Here is an 18406-nt window from a genome sequence, read left to right as displayed (position 1 = left end):
TCACTTCAGTGACCCAAGGCTCGAAAGGAGGATTGGCGGGTGAGAAGCTGCTCCCTGCCTTCCTCTGCCAACTGGCAGGGAGAAGTTCCATTTCTCAGGCCATATCACAGTAGGTACCACATAAATAAGTTATATGCTCACTACTCAAATTTTACATGGTTCAGAGCAATGGTCAGGCTTTCCCAGCAAGTGATGATGCGCCACTTTCCTAACACTGTAAGGGAGCTGCTTAAAGTAGTCATTGCCTTTCTAACAAGGCTACTGACTTCAAGCAAAGGTTGTGATTGAAGTGATGCTATCAGAACAAACAATCTGTGTCCTGTCTTTCATAATCCCATGTTGGACAAGATCCCTGGATCAAGTCTATCAGAAAAGCCCTGCAGAGCAACAGCTGAAAGCACCAGATGACACAAGGAAGGAAAGCTTCCCTTGTTCCCGGCTCTGGGGGAGCACCTCTCGGGGCACAGGCCTACAGGGGCACGTCCTCCCCGCAGCTTCCCTGACACTGAAGCTGCCTTTTCTACTGCTTCCTATACAAACAAGTAGGACTGCAACTGGACATGAAATGTCTTGCTGATGAAGCTATTGCTAATAAAATGAGCAGAGCCACAGCTGAGCCAATTTGGAAACATTAAGAAGGCAGGCAGGACCTAAAGCCTGCAAGAGGCAGACAGATGGAGCACAGCCAACGATGTAAACTACTAGACCCATGCAGGGAAGCCTTCAGGGGAAAGAGCTTCAGTTCCTTGTGTCCTCTGACAATGAAGAAATATTCTACTTACAAGCATTTTATAAGGCAATAAATGATGAAGAACCATATATTGTAATATAAATAGCAGCAGGACAAAGGGAACTTAATCTTTAACCAGAATTATTTTTTAATAAGCAAAGTATATTTATGTAATAGCTGTGTAATTCAATACTTTTTTTAAAGGCAGAGAAAGTAGTCATGGAGATAGAATATAGTCAAGCATAGTGAGTCAAGCCCCATTGTGATATAGTCAATAAAATTTAGATTAAAAGCTACAGATTATCATAATAACTATATATGAGGAAAGCTTGATGTGAAGCAAGTCAGAAAAGAAGACAGTACAGCCCAAGTTCATGTGTTGTGTGGTGTTTGCTTTGAAAAGAATAGTCTAGTATAAACTGATGAAGCTACCAATATCTCCAACATAATCTTCTAGTCATTTCTCAATTCAGAATGAGAGACAATCACCATCACTACCATCACATAGTTTTTCACTCTGAAAAAAAAATCATGGCAAGTTGGTTAAGAACATGATTACTGTACATTCTTGGCCATCTCCAGTCAGGCTCTCAGCAAGCCTAACAAGTACAGAAAGGTCCATTAACGCCCTGGAGGATCTTCTTACTCATCTAATGGGAAACAGACTTTGGAAAATTTAATCAATACCATGTTTCATTCAGAATATGTTTTTGTTCTGTTTTTTCAAATATCCTTTTGTAATTTTTAAGAGCCACCACGGATTTGTTTGGTTTTGACACAGACTAGAAGATTGTTTTCAGAGTAAAACTGGGAGAATAGAATCAGAACTAGGAAAGCGTAAATGAGAACAGGGACAGGGACAGTGGGAAAGGGGTAAGGATGAAAAAGGAGAGGAGAACTGCTGGGGAACTGGAAATGAAAATCATTGAGACACACTCTGGCCACATAGCTCCGTTAGAGTATCGTCCTGTCTAGAAGCACAGAGGTTGCTGGTTTGATCCCCTGTCAGAGCACATAGAGGAACAGATTTATGTTCCTGTATCTCTCCCTTTCTCTCTCGCTAAAATCAATAAATAAAAAAAGAAAAAGAAAATCAGAGAGACAAATGATGGCTTTCACTCACTTGTTGGAATACATTAGCCCTAACATCTGATATCCAAAATGTCAATAGTTAATGGCTACTATTCATATAAAAGTCTATTCCAATGCAATACAATTGAACTTTCTGCTATGATGGAAATGTTCTATTTCATGCTGTACAGTCTGGTAGTCAGTAGCCACGTGTGTCTACTTGAAATGTTATTAGTGCAACCAAAGGAATGAATTTTTTATTTTATTTAATTTTAATAAATTGTAAATAGCCATATGAAGCCAATGGCTACTGCTTCAGACAGCCCAAGTATAGAATATAGCACTGTGATTAATTTCAAAGGCTTGAAGCTTCACTAAACCATTCATTTATGTTTAATAGATTTTGCATACATGAATTAAGTAACATTTCATACCAGACACAGCTCTTGTAGCCCACTCCATGTCACGCTTTTCATTTTTATAATCAGTTTACTGTCTCTCTGCTAGAACAGAAGCTATTGTGAGAGGACTGATAGCACTAAGCCTGTCTTATTCACCTCTCTGCCCTGGTGTGTACCAGGGCCCGGCACATTGTGCACCATATAAACACTCGTTCATTCATCTAACATCAAAGAAGTCAAAAAGGAAGTATCTTTCTTGGAAGCATTATGCATAGAATGAGACTCCTGAATACTTAAATCTCATTTTGAAAACTATTTCTGGGTGGCATAGAACAATAATACTCTTGGTAACTAACCTAATCTTTCCCCACTTTAATTTCCTTTTGCCCATTACTTACACAAAAGTAAGCAATATTTTCCACCACACTTTACATATTCAGTGTTACATTTTTGTCAAAAAAATCAATTATTTCATGATTTTCCTAAAATGAATCATTTCTAAAACATTATGTATTGCTTTGATTCTTCCCTAAAAACTCTTCAAGCTCACTCATACCACTAAGCTGATACTCCATACGCTAAATATGGAACATCCAGAGACACACTGATTAGAAGTGGTAACAGCTTTCTGACTGCTTTGCTTAAAAAGAAAACAATTTTATATAAGAATGTATGTGGCCCTGGCTGGTTGGCTCAATGGTAGAGCATCGGCCTGGCGTGCAGGAGTCCTGGGTTCGATTCCCAGCCAGGGCACACAGGAGAGGCGCCCATCTGCTTCTCTACCCCTCCCCCTCTCCTTCCTGTCTCTCTCTTCCCCTCCCGCAGCCAGGGTTCCATTGGAGCAAAGTTGGCCCGGGCGCTGGGGGTGGCTCTATGGCCTCTGCCTCAGGCACTAGAATGGCTCTGGTTGCAACAGAGCAACGCCCCAGATGGGCAGAGCATCGCCCCCTGGTGGGCATGCCGGGTGGATCCCGGTTGGGCTCATGCAGGAGTCTGCCTGACTGCCTCCCCGTTTCCAACTTCAGAAAGAAAAAAAAAGAATGTGTGTGTGTGTGTGTGTGTGTGTGTGTGTGTGTGTGTGTGTGTGTGTGTGTGTAAAGGAGTATGTATATATACACATACATGCACATATACACATGTACATATCTGCACATACATATATGTATCTATACACATTCACTATTCAGCTTCCAATTATCACACATTCTATCTTCCTAGATCTACTCTTAAAGCCATATAATTATTATGGTTGTCAGAAAGAACTGAACTTAATTTCTAGCTCTTCTACTTTTATAAATATACACTTTTGAGCAAATTACTTAAACCCCCTGGGCCTCAGTTTTATAAGCTTTTTGAGAGGATTAGATAGTTAGCATACTGACTATAAAAACCACTGGAAAAGTGCCTAATGCACAGCAGGCATGCTGTGTTTGCTGAATGAATGCCATTTCATCTGCTTCTTGGGACTTCTTTGAGACAATTATTGACTCCCTACAAATGGACAAGAGTTGGTCATCTTCTGATTTACAGTTATCTGGCTCTGAGGATGAACAGTAGACTTAAGGACAAGCTACTGATCAGGGAGAGAAGAAACAAAGGAGGGGGATATATCACAGTCTTAAGAAAATGAAGAACTCACTGAAAAAAGATATTTCTGATGCCTGATAAAGATTAAGTAAAAGGCCTGTCTTTGCTTGTTGGAAATGGTTCAACTCAGACTACCTTGTAGACCCAAATACTAGTTTATTGTCTGTCTCTGACTGTGGCTATTCTGCTGTTTATCTCTGAAGTATGAAAGGCCACACTCACTACTCAGCCTCCAAACCTCACATTTGGTAAACTTGATTTCCACACTTTTGCCTATCTATTCTAGAGCTTCTTCAACTCTCAGGTAGCATATATAAATAGAACTGAGGCAAACAGCAGCTTTAACAGTTTGTATAAAGAATACACAGGTGGGAAGCAATAAAGCACTCCACTAAGTCAACCTCTGCGTTTTGTTTCTAGATTCCCTGTTAGGAAATAACAGAGTCAAGCTCCTCAGAAATAATGTCCAGAGGAAAGAGAAGATCATGGTACTCATCCATACCTCAGCTTCCTGTAGAGTCCCCTGGTTTAGGCACACCATGTCAGGGCAAGTGATGGGAGACCCACATCCTTCTCGGATTGCCAGCTGCATGTACTGTTTCAGGCACTAGAAGTGAAGAAGAAAAAACACAGACCATGACTGCATTACAGTAGCACAATGGTTACAAAACCACCAGTGCCACTTCTTCCATACTTGGAAGTCCTGGGGTTCTTGTACTCAGGAAACAGAAATGATCACAAGTGTGAATATCCAGAGCCATCACTTTGAAAAGAATGCAGAGACTGACAATTTTGTATGACTTCATCCTAAGAATATTGAGTTATTCAAGGCAACAAGTCAAATTCCTATATGATCACATTTTACCCATCGTAGACTGGGAAAAGAAGAACTCTTTTGTACTAATGGCAAAAGCCTTCTACTTTTTTTCTAAACTTATGCTTAGACTTCCCAGTTTTATTTTTATCTAGTGGTCCTGTCCTTCAAAGTTTGCTCAGAACTAGAACTGTGACCCTTGTACAGAGCTAGCCAAACAGAAACAAAATGAAATTAGGACACTGAGTTACCTAGGAACACCCTTAATAGCAAATACACCTAGAAATTTGGAAGAATGAGACCTTCCCAAAACTATGGGCCTTCATAAATGCTATGATGAGGAGGCTTAATTAGAACCTGGGAATAAAGAAACCCAGAGAAGAGAAGAGGAAGAATAAATATCAAGGACAAATTTGACCTCCTTATTGCCTATTGTGCCTGGATCTTGGTCGGTGGATGGAGATGTGAGGCAGACTGAGAAGGAAGGAGAGGAACTAACTGCATTATGGAAATCTCCAACTCCTCCCTTCTTCCTCCTAACCCACCCTACACACCCACGGGAAATCAAAGGCTGTGGTTTTAGAAGATAAAGCTCTTAAGTTGGCCTTTCAATTTCTACTAATTTGCTCTTAATTGGTCAACTCTTTTCTATAATCATGATGAAAAGAGCAAAAATCAAGCTCAAATGTTTGATGGAGACAACCCAAAAATATATTATCTAGTCAATGGATTAATGACTCTTACAAAGTGATCATTATTTATAATTCAGTTCAAATCTTTTACATTTACACATTTATGTATCAACCTGCTACATTAAAAATATTGCTGTTGTGCCAACCTTATAAAAGCTCAACTACCAAATAATTTTTATTGTAAGAATACTAATGACACAATTGTGGAAATTTTTCCTTTCATTGACTCTATTTATTTTCTCCATCTGAAAATAAAACTGATATCACAATTATATTTCATAAAAATAATCATATTTTTATCTGACTGAAATTACTGTTACAATGTACTAATGAATCAATGACTAAGGAAAACCATTTAAACCAGACCGGCATCTCTTCGAGTACTTAATAATTCTCTTCTCCAAAGAGTTCATTTTTTTTCTATGATACACTTCATAGAAAAAAAAAAAAATAAAGCCTGGAAAGTAACCTAAATATCCAAAACAGAACAATACATAAATAAATTATGCTAACTTCATGCAATGGAAACTGAAGAATCATGAAAAATATTTTCAAATGACATTGAGAGACATGGGAACGTGCTCACGGTTTGGCATGAACTGAAGAATAAAAAAGCCACCTGGGAGCAGGGGTTTTCTTCAATCACTCTTCCCTTACAATTGACTACAATTTCAATACCATATTTTAGCTTTCGCTTTCTCTTTCAAGAGAAGGGTGAACAATGACTTTTGCTGAGAGTGACTGGGTGGAACACGGTCTCCAGTGCCAGAAAGAGGGCAGCAGCAAGGAAACAAGGAAGAGTTTCAGAGACACAGAAAAGGTGGCTGACGAAAGGACAAGTGAATAAACCATGTGAAGGCCTGTCCACCCCACTCTTCCACCTGCCACACCCTTTCCAGTGTTACTGCCTTGACCTCTCCAGCTGCCACTTGAAACTCAACTAGAAAGACTCTGAAAATGTATGGTCCCTGGGCTCAGGGGGAAGGCATCTGAGGAAATGAATGTCAAATCCTAGTATCCAGGCTCTAGCCCCAGCACCACTCTGTCAGGTGACAATGGGAACATTACTTAAATTATGATCCAGACTTGCTTCCCTTAATTTTTTTTATTTTTTATTTTTTTTTTTGTATTTTTCTGAAGCTGGAAACAGGGAGGCAGTCAGACAGACTCCCGCATGCGCCCGACCGGGATCCACCCAGCATGCCCACCAGGGGGCGATGCTCTGCCCATCTGGGGCATTGCTCTGTTGCATCCAGAGCCATTCTAGCGCCTGAGGCAGAGGCCACAGAGCCATCCTCAGAGCCTGGGGCCAACCCTGCTCCAATAGAGCCTTGGCTGCGGGAGAGGAAGAGAGAGACAGAGAGGAAGGAGAGGGGGAGGGGTGGAGAAGCAGATGGGTGTTTCTCCTGTGTGCCCTGGCCGGGAATTGAACCCTGGACTCCTGCATGCCAGGATGATGCTCTACCACTGAGCCAACCCTCCAGGGCCGCTTCCCTTAATTTTTAAAAGCGGGACAATAATACTTGCTATGGTAACCTCATGTAGGCTTTAAAACACTCACATAAACAAAGGTAAGTCTGAAATGTTGTATATGGAAGCCTTTTAAAAATATGCAAATGCAGGGTATTTGGTCATATTTCTACTCCATTTCACCTGTCCTAGACTTCCTATGAACAACATCGAGGTTAAATGCCAATCCTTTGACCTCAGATTATCCTTTCTCCAGTCCCCAGAGGTGAGCAGTTCAGCCACTCATGGTAAAGGAGCTCCTATTTCTAGGAGCAGGTATTTCTAACAGGATACCCCACACACCTCTATCCAAGCCTCTTCTTAGAATGATTTAGGTCTATACATAAAATCTAGAGTTAAATAAGAACTAAAAGATCTGTGAGTCTTTATAGGTAAAAAAAAAATCATTTCCACTTATACTGCAAATTTGTAAAGTTGAATATAAGCTTGCCCAAGGGTTTATAATGAATGTCCTATTTGTGAATGTTCTATTTGTTAATGTAATGTTCTTAGATACACTGCAATCACAATACATAAAACCAATGAACTTTTAAGCTTCCCACAAGTACTTCCCTGGCGACAATATTACATGATCCATGACTTTAGGACAGAAATTAGAGCTGTACACACCAATGACAGGGTGTAATTGTATAAATCCTATATACCCTTTTTCTTAAAATTCTAAGACACAATGGGTCAAGAAAGATTTATAAGTGTAAGCTGCTAAGTAATGCTTTAGCACAGGCACTTGACAAGCCATTGCTAGGGGCCTACATTTCTATTCAAAGGTAAAGAGAGAAAACTACCAGCTCTCGTTATTGCTTCTTATTAAATTTTCAAGTATCATAGGTTCATTATATGTCTTGTATTGGCTTGCACTAAAAATTTAATCTCAAACTCTCCCTCTCTTCTTTAAAAATTCTGACTATAGCACACAAAAACTGAAAACATTCACTGACCCTTGTGCATGTTATATGAACCAAACACAGGTAAATGGTTAACAATTCTGGAAGAAACTGGCATTGAGCTTGTAAATAAAGACAGAGAAACATAGAAAGAGAAAAAGATCGGTCACACTGAAAAAAATACATACCAATTACACAAGAGCATTAAACAAATGTCTAGTTCTGGCCAGGAAGCTCAGTTGGTTAGAGCATTGTCCCAATATGCCAAGGTTGCGGGTTCAATCCCCAGTCAAGGCACATGCAAAAATCAACCAATTAATGCAAAAATAAGTGGAACAAACCAATGTTTCTCTCCCTTTCTCTCCCTCTCCTCTAAAAACAATAAAATTTTAAAAAACTATAAAAACCAAATGTCTAAATATGCAATTTTCATAACAGCTAACAAATTCTAAGGAAAAATGTTTCAAATAGTACATTTCAAATAACCTGATGACCAGAGAAAGAAAGAAACAACTTTTGTTTTGGATACTCACCATTTCACTTAATTAGTGTGGTAGAACATAACATTTATTAGGCCACGAAGGGTCATGTATAAAAAGAATTATTCCTCAAAATTATTCCACAGCCCTCAAGGATTCAAATGGGATCTAACAATCAAACACCTGGTAAACAAGCTAATTTGTATTGTCTCTTCCAGCCCTGAGAGCCTATGAATTATGTACAATGGAACCTTCCCAGAAAGAGACTTCTCCTAGACCCCTTTCGGGGTGTTATTTTCCAATGCACCAAAGGGCTTTCTTCATAGGTGTTCTCATCCATTAGCTGGACGAGGCAAAAAGAGCTACAACATTTAGCCCTGGCCGGTCGGCCTGGCATGCAGGAGTCCCGGGTTCGATTCCCGGCCAGGGCACACAGGAGAAGTGCCCATCTGCTTCTCCACCCCTCCCCCTCTCCTTCCTCTCTGTCTCTCTCTTCCCCTCCCGCAGCCAAGGCTCCATTAGAGCAAAGATGGCCCAGGCGCTGAGGATGGCTCTGTGGCCTCTGCCTCAGGTGCTAGAATGGCTCTGGATGCAACAGAGCGACGCCCCAGAGGGGCAGAGCATCGCCCCCTGATGGGCATGCCGGGTGGATCCCGGTCGGGCGCATGCGGGGTCTGTCTGACTGCCTCCCCGTTTCCAGCTTCAGAAAAATGAAAAAAATAATATAAAACAAAATAAATAAAAATAAATTTTTAAAAAGCTACAACATTTAGAAAAGTTCTTAATAGATCCACCCAAGAGTAATATACATATATATGTTTACTATATATTCTGTCAATAGATTATACTTTCCTTAAAAAATGTTTCTGTAAGAGAAAAAAAAAAAGCATTACAATGAACAGTCAAGGGAACTGAATTCTAACAATTAAGACTAAAGTACAAGCTCTAATGCTTTCTCCCGGCATATTGGGCAAGTCTATAACATCTCCAGCTACAGCACCCTCAATTATAAAATGGGACAATACCACCTGCCAAGCCTCCTCCTGGGGGAAACGGAGAGTCCTTCATGAGGGTAAATACATGAAAATGCAAGGAAAAGTGAAAAGAGGTATGCAAACGTAAACTATAACTGGAGAGCAGAATAGCTGTTTCTAAAGTATAGGCAGGCATGCAGAAATGAAAGTCCCGAAACAGATACAACCCCTGGAGATTAGTCTCATGATGGCGGGGCAGTGAGGTAAGAGGAGAGTATGTACTGCTGAGAGGAAAGGGGTAATGTGCACCATTCACTGAAAGTTTAAACTGATCTCCAGGCTCTTGGATGCTTCTGGATGCAGATACTGGGGTTCTGAGATCCAAGAAGGATGGGCAGACCACCTGCATTGTAGCTGAGCTGGTGAACTATTGACCCTGGGTTTCTCATTGCTAACTCAGCTATAGATGGGAAGGAAGGTGATGGGGAACTAAGTACCTTGAGTTTATAGTTCACTTTTTATCATTCCTGGCACAATGCTATACACTAAAATGGATATTTAATAAAATGTAGACTAACACTTCTCTGCCTCGGTACACAATTACATCATAATGTCTCAAGAGTGTTCTAAATAACATCTTATATTTAGGCCAATATTCTGTTTATTCCAGTTGAGACTATGATCTCTGCACATGATCCAAGAATAAAGCCTTCTTTGTTGGATGCTGTAGAGTTAAATTATTAATGAACTCAAGATGATATATCTTTCACAATTCAATAGGCTTTTAACACCCCAAAAGCATCTTGGTTTGGAAATGCATAATGGTTTGAAAAAATTCAAGTAAATCAATAATCTATAGGTAGGGAGCAAATTATCCCCTTGTTCCCTGGTAGAGAATGGTCCTAAAACTTTTTATTAAAAAACCATTTTCAGAAATGTTGGCTTTTCATAAACATGATTATTACTAGCAATGGCTTCACCTTCTACCCCTTTGCCAACCACACAGTACATCAGAAGACTGATAAAACAAAAAACAAAAAAAACCCCAGCAGATGATTAAAGAGAAGCCTCAAACCACACAAGAAGCTGTAAGTACAGTTAAAAAGAAACCTTAGTTCTCCAGTTTCCATCCTTCAGCGTCTCTGTCTCAGAAAGCCTTCCTGGTCTTGTCCCCCAGGCTGGCGCAATGCCCAGCCCGTCTGCTCTCAGAGCACTTGGATGCCCAACTAGCATAGTTCTTTTCAAACTGGGTGCAAAGGTGTATTCTTGGGAGCCCATGAATTCTCCATGGCAAGATGTTTATCCATTTTATGTTTTTTTAATAACATTAATAAAAGCATACTTTGGACCTTCTCAAGGAAAACCCCATTTCTACTCAATTTTAGTGCTCATGGTTGCGTTTGTGGCATGGTCCTGCTTTTCCAGATAAGAATGTTTCCACTGTCACAGGCAGGTGAAAGGGGGATGAAGTATGTAGACCCAGTCTCAGTGAACTGGCAAGTGGCCAGGACACTGAATTGCCAGTTGTTCACTGGAACATACCAAACTCAGAGCTTGACTGTAAAAAGTGATGTAGGGGAAACTAGCCATCATCCATCACATTAATGTTAACTTAAATTTTGTTAGTCTGTAATTTTAGTTAATATGCATCTTATACATTTATTCTGATGTTCTCATTTAAGAGATATAAATCTAAATGTGCTTGTGCCTTGTATTATGTTTGTACAAGTTTAAGTGTGGCTATAATAAAAGTAATTTTAAAATAGTTCAGTATTGGGGTTCCAATTATTTTCCTCTTCAAAAGGAAACCCATCAAAGAAGGAGAACACTGATTTTCAATGGCACTGCAGTTGGTTGTATGACATTTTTCCCTTGGGGATTTATCAAAATATCAGTCTTTTCAAAGAAAATTTTATAAACTATATAACCACACACCTCTTGCCCACTTCTCCACAAGACTTGGCTCTTTCTTCCCACTCTCCAGTATTTCCCTCACCAACCTAGGTAACACCAGATGTTAACAATTGAGTATGTCACACATGTCAACAGTGTAGTGCTTATCACCCTGCATTGCAGGTGACCATGAATGAGGTTGTCTCCCCAATATCCCAGGAGTTCCTTCAGGGTCCGGATCATATCTTATTTCTCTTCATATCCTCCAGAAACATCTATGACAGTATCTGGCACAAGGTAGACACTCAGACTTCTGGAAAGCTCAAAGCCTGATTCTACCACTTCCCAGCTTTGTGGGAAACCCCTCCGGCTCCAATCACTGAAACAGGTAACGGCCCTCCACCTGCATCCTTCCTCCCTTCACTCCAGACACATGGGAGCCAAAGCTGCCTTCCAGGGCCAACTCCACTGTTCTCTAGTTCCCATTCTCTCCTGCCTTTCAGGATATTTACCCTATTGATTATCTATTTTCTTTCTTATGCCTTGAAGATTTCCCTATCTATTGGGTCCTTCTTCAGCAGTTAAACATGTCTAAAATTGTCCTAATTAAAAATAATAATAATAAAACAGCCAAGAAAAACAGCCTTGCCTTACTCCTCTTCCTGGCTAGATCCTGACTTTTCATTCTTTTTCCTCTTTATTATCAAATATTCAAGAGTTGTCTGCCCTCATTTCCCTCACACCTTCACCAATGCCCTCACGGCTCTGCCCTGCAACTTGAGTGAAGTGGCTGTCCAAAGTTGCCAGTGACCTTCATGTCACTGAATCCAATACACATGTTCTTTCTGGCCTCTCAGCCATAAGACACACTTGACCCACTTTGTTGAAATTTTTTCTTCCCTTACCTTCAGAACTCCGCAGTTCTCTGGTTTTCATTCTATTCCTCCTTTCTGGCCATTCCTTCCCAGCCTCTTTCAGTTCCCTCTCCTCAGTTTGTAAATGCTGAAATTGCAGGATGGTGTCTAAACTCTCTTCTCTCTTTGCACTCTTTGGTCACCTCATTAACTAGATATAACCACCTTCCTGCTCTGTTCTGTAATGCAGAGAATATACTTCCCAGATTCCAGGGAGACTTGGCCCACAGGAGGCATAAAAGAAACCAATCAGCTAATCGCTTAGCAAAAAAAAAAACCAAAAAAAAAACCCATAATAACAATAACATCCTGATTCTTCTTTTCCTCAGACTCCATGACCAAAACAAGCCCCAAACCTAACCACTCCCCACCACTCCCACTGCAAGTCAGGCCATCATCCCTACTCCAAGGACCCCGGCAGTAACTCCCTCACTGTCTCCTGGCTTCTACTCCTCACAGCAGACAAGGGTGCTCTTAATACACATCTTTAAAAAACATAAATCATATATTCTCTTGCTCAAAACCTCCAATGAATGTACATCTCATTTAGACTGTCTCTCAGCCTCCTTACCATGGCTCCCAGGTCCTCCATGCTCTACTACCAGCTCCTGCTGTGAGTTCACGTCCACCATATTCTCCCTTCCTCAGGGAACACGAGCTTTCTCACTCTTTCTTCACATGTCACACTTGCCCCTGATGGAAGGCCTTTCTTGGTTTGTGCCATTTCCCCTCCCTGGGATACCCTTCCCCTAGATGACTCAATCTCACTTTGTTCAGGGCCCTGCTCAGTGTGACCCCCAAAGAGAGGCCCTCCCTGGATACACAGGCCACCCTTCCCTCCCCTATCAGGCCTCTTCCACTGCCTTTATTTTTCTTCACAGCACTTGCCACTACCTAATATTACTTGCGTATTGCCTGTTACCTAGAAGTTCAGCTAGAAGCATGGGGCTTTGCCTTGCTCTCTGATGGATCCCAGAAAACCATGTAGAAGGTTCTACAAAAGGTATTATTGCATGACATAATGAATCTCCAGGTCCTATCAATCCCTTTTCTAAACACTGATTAAGGCTACTCCTCTCCACCTCTTCTGCCATGACCCTAGTCCATCTGCCATTACCTCTTACCTGGGCTTCTGCCTTAGCCCAGTCTCTGGTCTTCCTGTATCTGTTTCTGCCTCTTTCATATTAATTCTCCACTCTGTGGGCAAAAGAACATTTTTAAAAATCTAAGTCTGATCCCTTCTTTCACCTGCTTAACACCATTCCAGAATTGTAAGCATTCTTTATTTCTCCCTTGTAGCACTTCTTATAATTAGGATTTAGAAATTAGGTGCATATAATTATGTGCTCCCCAAAATCTCACTGTCCACTCATGCCACCTGAAAACATTACCAGAAATTTCAACCTTTGGATTTCTGTGACTAAAACCTTGTCTCTAAAATGCTCCTGTCACCATTCACATGCAATGATGGCAGGAGAATCCTAATCCAGGTTAGAGAGGCCAGTTCTCTAGCAGAGGGCTATATCCTGAGAAAGAACAATATAAGACAGATGTTTTTACAAACAAGAAACGTTACAAACTAACGGCACTATTGGGAAGGGCAACTGTGATATTGTGATTTATAATTAGAAATACCTATTTGATCTTTGTTCCCATTTTCTGCACGAAGCTTCTAAAACCCTTGGAATTTCCTAAGTGGTGAGAGACAACGAGGTAGCATTTGTTATATTAAGGTAGTAACTTTCATTAAACTGAATCGTATAATACATGGTCTTTTATGACAGGCTTCTTTCACTAAATATAATGTTTTCAAGGTTTGTCCATTTTACAGCATGTATCAGTATTTCTTTTTATTGCTGAATAATATTCCATTGTATGAAATATTTATCCATTCATCAGTTGATGAACATCTGAGTTGTTTCCATTTTTGTTATTATAAATATTGCTTCTATGAATACCTATATGTATAAATTCTCACGTAAAGTAAATTTTTCATTTTCTTGAGTGTACACTTATGAGTCCATGTGGTAAATGACATCTCTTATGTTTGTCTTTTGAAGAACTGGTCCACTGTTTTCCAAAGTAACTGCAGCATTTTACATTCCCACCACCAGTGTGTGAGGGTTCCAGTTTCTCCAAATCTTCACCAGAACCTGTTATTGTCTGTCTTTTTTATTCTAGCCAATCCTAATGTATGTGAGGCAGTATCTCACTATGGTTTTGCTTTGAATTTCCCGATGGCTAAAAATTTTTGTGTGCTTATAGGTAATTTATATATCTTCTTTAGAAAAACATATATTCAGATCCTTTGTACATATTTTTTAGATTTTATTTATTCATTTTTAGAGAGAGAGCAGAGAGAGAGAGAAAGGGAGAGAGAAGGGGGGAGGAGCAGGAAGCATCAATTCCCATATGTACCTTGACCAGGCAAGCCCAGGGCTTTTTGGGGCTTTTTTATTTTTTAGAGACAGAGAGAGAGGGACAGGGACAGACAGACAGAAATGGAGAGATGAGAAGCATCAATCATTAGTTTTTCGTTGCAGCACCTTAGTTGTTCATTGATTGCTTTCTCATATGTGCCCTGACTGGGGGTCTACAGCAGACCGAGGGTCCCCTTGCTTGAGCCAGCGACCTTGGGCTCAAGCTGGTGAGCTTTGCTCAAGCCAGATGAGCCCGCACTCAAGCTGGCAACCTCAGGGTCTCGAACCTGGGTCCTCGGCATCCCAGTCCAACACTCTATCCACTGTGCCACCGCCTGGTCAGGTGCAAGCCCAGGATTTTGAACTGGCAACCTCAGCATTCCAGGTCGACGCTTTATCCACTGCGCCACCACAGGTCAGGCCCCTTTGTACATTTTTTAAATTGAGTTATTTGTGTTTTTATTGACTTGTAAGATTTCTTTTATATTCTAGATATGTCCCTTATGAGATATGACTTGCAAATATTCTCTCCCATTATGTGGGTTATCTTTTCATTTTCTTAATGGTGTCCATTCAAATATAAAGGTTTTTAATTTTGATGAAGTCTAATTTATCTTTTTTCTTTTATTGTTCATGCTTTGCCTAACCCATGGTCATGAATTTTTTTTATTTCCTATATGTTCTTCTAAGAGTTTTAGTTTTAGCTATTATAGTTAGGTCTATTATGCACTTTGAGTTAATGTTCCATGGTATAAGGGGGGCAGTCCAACTTCACTTTTTTGCAAATGGCTATCCAATTGTCCAGCATCATTTACTGAAAAATTATTCATTCTCCTTTAAACTGTCTTAGCATCCTTGATGAAAAATGACAATAAATGAGAAATTATTTCTGTACTTTCAGTTCTATTTCACTGATCTACCATTGTGGGAGTTTCACACAGTTTCCAATACAATAGCCCTGTGGTGAGTTTGATATCACGAAGCAAGTCCTCCAACTTTGTTCTTCTTTTTCAAGATTGCTTTGGCTATTCTAGGTACCTCCAATTACCATATGAATTTTAGGATCAGCGTGTCAATTCCTACAAAAATGATAGTTGGGGTTTTGATAGGAATTATATTGAATCTGTACATCCATTTAGGGGATACTGCCACTTTAGCAGTACTAAGTCTTCCAATCCATAAACACAGGGTATCTTTCTCTTTGGTCTTCTTGAACTTCTTTCAACAATGTTTTGTAGTTCTCAGCATAAGCTTTGTCCTTCTTTTGCTAAATTTATTCCTAAGCATATTATTCTTTGCTAGTGTATAGGAGTTTAAATGATTTTTCTATACTGATTTTACATTCTGTAACTTCATTGAACTGGCATCAATATTTTCAAACTCTCAAAATGATTCCAATATGCAACCAAGTCTGAGAATCACTAGTTCAATACCATCCATGCCCTCAAGTTTAATCAGGAGAATTATGTCTATCATTGGCACCTTTAAGTCTTTTTGTAATATTCAGACGTGTGATGTCCATAAGGAAGGACGGATTCCTTTCTAACCGACGTATCCACAGAGAATACATTCAGCTTGTTCCAGAAGAAAGAGTGAAGGAAGCTTAAGGGAGAAAGTATATATACAAAATTTTAAGTTCTCATTGAGATCCTTTCAATACTTTACCCAAAGTAGTGCCATTAGTTTTCTGGATGAGGGTACTAGATCTACCTTGTAAGTTTGAGAACAGTCATTCATTCAATATGGGAAATTAAATCGAGGCTCTACTCAAAAGTACTCCAGTTTCCACCAAGCAAGAGTAATCAAACACTTCTATATCTCAAGTGATCATGAAACATGTAAATTAAGAAACTCGGTGACAGAAAGAGTTGTTAAGAGAAATCCACTAGAAATGCAGCAGCCTTTTCTGGTCCTCACAATGAAGCCAATTAAATTTGTAAACAAGAAGGATACTTCAATCAGAGCAGGGAGCAGGTCTGCTTCCAACACGAGAGTTACAAAGTTCAATCACTCTTCAGCTTTCCTTTTTGTCCCATCTCTGCTACCTTTCTTGGAGGCCCCAATTCTTCATTCATATACAATTCCAAAGAGATTCATCTGTGTCAGGTGCTACCTTGCGACACAGTATATACCCAGAAAAACTGATGATTCCAGGAGAAAGAAAACAAGAAACCTTGCCAAGCTTACATCCTCCATTTCCTCCAAAGAAACATTAGACCTCAGGCCTCCCAGCCACCAGCAGGCCCAGGACAGGCACTGCATGAGAATAAGCACACACCAGATTAAAGGTCGGCAGGTCCCACTGGGCTCATTCGTCACTTTCTTCCTCTTCCCCCTGTGTACCTCAAGAGTCCCTATTTGAACTCTCAGGCAGCTCTTCTGACTCACAGAACACATAAAAGTTTCAGCAACAAGAAATTAACAAAACCCAAACTCCAAATTAATAAAGGGTCAAGAAACCATGATGTAGAATTATGCAAGTTATCTGCAACAAATATGGCCATTCAACCAATCCAAGCAAACACACTGGAGAATGTAGTACAAGAATTCACAGTGAGTATTAAAACTAAATACCATTCAAAGGATAGAAAGATAAGTTGATGGACAGATGTGTTATAAGGCAAGTAGGGTAAAATGTTAATGTTAGAATCTAAAAGGAGGTAGAAATATAGTCATTGTTAAAATTCTTCTACCTTTGTTGTATGTTTGCAAAATATCTCATAACAAACTATTGTACAATTTCTTGAAACTAAAAAGAAAAATAATTACACCTTTCACCAAATCTCAGATTTTAATATTCCCTAAGGCAGGAATTATCTGTATATTTTATATAAAACTCCAATACCTGTATTAGTATATAAACTAGAGTTTACATAAATTAAAGTGAAATAAAACCTTATTGATTAAAAGTAATGGCAGCAATACTGATTAATGATTATTTGAATTTTAAAAATTTTGAAGAATATTTACACTGTATAAATGAGAGGATGAGCCTGACCAGGCGGTGGCGCAGTGGATAGAGCATCGAACTGGGATGCCAACGACCCAGGTTCAAGACCTCCAAGGTCACCAGCTTGAGCGTGGGCTCATCTGGCTTGAGAAAAAAAAAAGCTCACCAGCTTGGACCCACAGTCTGTGGCTCGAGCAAGGGGTTACTCAGTCTGCTGAAGGCCCACAGTCAAGGCACATATGAGAAAGCAATCAATGAACAACTAAGGAGTCCCAACGAAAAACTGATGATTGATGGTTCTCATCTCTCTCCGTTCCTGTCAGTCTGTCCCTATCTATCCCTATCTCTGACTCTCTCTGTTCCTGTAAAAAAAAAAAAAAAAAAAAGAGAGAGGATGAAGCTAACTCAACATTAACTACATTTTTTTCTACAGAATATAACCTAGAAAGCCAGCATGAAAAACAGCTCACATCAAGGACAACTGGACAGTAGAGATGCTGTTTGTCTCCTCAACAAGATATTGTTTCTTTGCATGGAGTGACGGTTAGCAGCCAAGTATTATCAGTTTAGAATAGATGTCAGTCTTAAGCATATAAGAAATAACTGTCAGGGCCCTGGCCGGATGGCTCAGTGGTAGAGCATCGGCCTGGCATGCAGAAGTCCCGGGTTCGATTTCCGGCCAGGGCACATAGGAGAGGCGCTCATCTGCTTCTCCACCCCTCCCCTTCTCTTTCCTCTCTGTCTCTCTCTTCCCCTCCCGCAGCCAAGGCTCCATTGGAGCAAAAGATGGCCGGGGCGCTGGGGATGGCTCCTTGGCTTCTGCCCCAGGCGCTAGAGTGGCTCTGGTCGCAACAGAGCGACGCCCCCCCCATGGGCAGAGCATCGCCCCCTGGTGGGCGTGCCAGGTGGATCCTGGTCAGGCGCATGCGGGAGTCTGTCTGATTGCCTCCCCGTTTCCAGCTTCAGAAAAATACAAAAAAAAAAAAAAAAGAAAGAAATAACTGTCAGACTGAGGCCCTCTTGTGAACACCAGTTATTTCCACAAACATCATGCATGTAGGGGGTGG

At 40.3% G+C, this 18406-nt stretch overlaps 1 protein-coding gene across 1 annotated transcript in view; it reads right to left on the bottom strand.

Moving 5' to 3' along the window:
• The window catches only part of RNF144B (ring finger protein 144B), a 264045-nt gene that overhangs the window by 46867 nt on the left and 198772 nt on the right, over positions 1–18406 (bottom strand). Inside the window, exon 3 of the mRNA XM_066377134.1 lies at positions 4292–4396. Coding sequence (XP_066233231.1) covers positions 4292–4396 — 105 coding nt within the window. The remainder of the gene's footprint in view (positions 1–4291; positions 4397–18406) is intronic.

The sequence above is a fragment of the Saccopteryx leptura genome, chromosome 3, assembly GCF_036850995.1.
Source record: "Saccopteryx leptura isolate mSacLep1 chromosome 3, mSacLep1_pri_phased_curated, whole genome shotgun sequence".
Lineage (NCBI taxonomy): Eukaryota > Metazoa > Chordata > Mammalia > Chiroptera > Emballonuridae > Saccopteryx > Saccopteryx leptura.
The sequence above is the reverse complement of the archived record's forward strand: the minus strand, read 5'-3'. Positions and strand labels throughout refer to the sequence as shown.